We start from the raw sequence: 2319 nt of genomic DNA on the forward strand, positions 1-2319 counted from the left end.
GGTGAGTGCAGCCTGAGGGAGCACTGGGCCCGCAGTGCCAACCAGCACATTGTGACCCACCTGCTTCCAGCCCTTGATGGCCCAGGGCAGGTGCATCAGGCTGAGGCTGTTCCTGGCTTCTGAACACCAGGTGCTAGCGAGGGACCACCTTGGTGTGAAGGTGAAGCCAACTGTCAGCAGCAAGGATGCCTGCCAGGCCCTCCCTGAGGTCAGCTGAGGGTGGTGAATGAGAAGGGAGCACCCCAACAAGTGAGGGGCCCAGAGGACCACAGAGAAAGTGAGCTGTGGGTGCTCCCTGCCAGGGATGGTGGGCTGAAGCCACTTGTAACTTCCTTCCCGTGTCATGGAAAAGTGCAGTCTCCAGTGTAGAGCAGGGAGGGGCCTGGCGGCCGCAGTCTTGCCAGTGACAACCTTGGCAGTCTTGCCTGTGCATTGGGAGGACACCCCAGACCAACCGAGCGGTTCCCACTGCAGCCTCTGTCAACCCGGAAACGTCCAGGCAGAGTTGGCAGGCAGAACCCTGAGATTCACATGATTTTTCTCCACAGGTTTCTGGGTCACAGGCCAGGAGAACGGGGGCCTTGGTGGTGCTGGAGCAGTGCCCTGTGGGACCCCCAGATGCAGCCTTGGTCAGAGCCAAGGAGGCATCTCCCTGGTGGGGTGCTCACGCCCTCTCCCTCTCCCTCCTCCAGGTGCCCCTGCTGTCCCTGACCAGCGTCCTCATGCCTCGCGGTCAGAAGAGCAAGCTCCGGGCCCGGGAGAAACGTCACCAGTCCCGGGGGGAGACCCAGAGTCCCGAGGGTGACCAGGCCCAGGCCCAGGCCCAGGCCCAGGCCCAGGCTCCCTCGGCAGAGGAGGAGGAGTCTTCCTCTGCCCCCTCCTCCCCCCGTGATGAGCCTGAGGCTATTGCCCCCAGCCCCCCTGCTGCTGGCTCTCCCCAGGAGCACAGGAGGGCCCTGGCCTGTGGCTGTCACCATGTAAGGGTCCCCTGCCTCATGTCCAGGGAAAGGGTCAGGAGCCCCGAGGGGGCCAGTAGCAATGTCTCCCAGGTGACAGCCACCATGGATACCTATGGCAAGGATCCCCTCACCCGCAAGGCCAGCAAGCTGGTGCAGTTCCTGCTGGAGAAGTACAGATCGCAGGAGCCCGTCACCCAGGTCGCCTTGCTGAAGGTGGTCAACAAGAAGTACAAGCCGCACTTCGCCGAGATCCTCAGAAGAGCCTGTGATCGCATGGAGCTGGTGTTCGGGCTGGAGTTGAAGGAAGTCAACCGCAGCAACCCCACCTATATCCTGGTCAACAAGCTGGGGCTCTCCAGCGAAGAGGATCTGTCCGGTGGTGTGGGCATGCCCAAGACCGGCTTCCTGATGGCGCTGCTGGGTGTGATCTTCATGAAGGGCAACCGGGCCTCGGAGGAGGAGGTGTGGGAATTCCTCAATGTCTTGGGGGTGCATGCTGGCAGGAGGCACTTAATTTTTGGGGAGCCCCGCAAATTCATCACCCAAGATCTGGTGCAGGCCAAGTACCTGGAGTACCGCCAGGTGGCCGGCAGTGATCCCCCCACTTACGAGTTCCTGTGGGGGCCGCGGGCCCACGCGGAAACCACCAAAATGAAGGTTCTGAGCGTGCTGGCCAAGATCAGCCACACCACCCCGAGTGCCTTCCCCGGGCTGTACGAGGAGGCTCTGTGTGATGAGGTGGAGAGGGCATCACTGCGATGCCTGGCCAGGGCTCGCTCTGGTGGCCAGGCCCGCGTGCCCTCGGGGGCCAAGCCACCCAGCTCCCCCCACACCTAGGGAGCCTGGGCCAGCTTCTCCCCTCTGTTTTTGTTGCAAGTTGTTAGCGTATTAGGTAATGGCAACGAATATATTTTGGGAGAAGAAATATATCTTTTGTTTCCCCCCGCCCCCCGTTTTAATGAGTAACCTTTTAGGTCTGTCTTTTAAAATAGTTCTTTTCTTTAAGTTTTATCTTGTTTAAAATATAAGTTGATTAGTGTCATTAATCAACTCGTGTTCATATTTAATATTCAGAGTTTGTTACTTGTAAGCAAAGTGAAAAATCTTAAATATTGTGCTGCAGAATGCGTTAACAGGATATTGACATGGGATTTATTTGTTTATTGGTGAATGGAAGAAATCCTGCAGGAAAATGTTTGTCATAACACAATGGTTGAACCAGGGCAATACTGGTCAATTCTTCCTTTGCTTTTTACTTTTTGTTCTTTGCTTGTTAAAATAAATGATATACTTGGATCAACTTGACTTCTTGTTCATTACCTTTTATTCCTTTCACATTAATTGAGCATCTGCTCTTTGG

The 2319-nt window shown here is 56.3% G+C and overlaps 1 protein-coding gene across 1 annotated transcript; it reads left to right on the top strand.

Moving 5' to 3' along the window:
• Positions 1 to 76: 76 nt before the first annotated feature.
• LOC105854139 (melanoma-associated antigen B4-like) lies at positions 77 to 1796 on the top strand. Its single transcript, XM_012730242.1, has 4 exons — positions 77 to 208; positions 549 to 629; positions 693 to 827; positions 942 to 1796. The coding sequence occupies exons 1-4, from the start codon at positions 77 to 79 to the stop codon at positions 1794 to 1796; spliced, it is 1203 nt and encodes a 400-aa protein (XP_012585696.1).
• The last annotated feature ends 523 nt before the right edge of the window (positions 1797 to 2319 follow it).

The sequence above is a fragment of the Condylura cristata genome, unplaced genomic scaffold (genome assembly GCF_000260355.1).
Source record: "Condylura cristata isolate star-nosed mole 26May11 unplaced genomic scaffold, ConCri1.0 scaffold00027, whole genome shotgun sequence".
NCBI classification, from domain to species: Eukaryota; Metazoa; Chordata; class Mammalia; order Eulipotyphla; family Talpidae; genus Condylura; species Condylura cristata.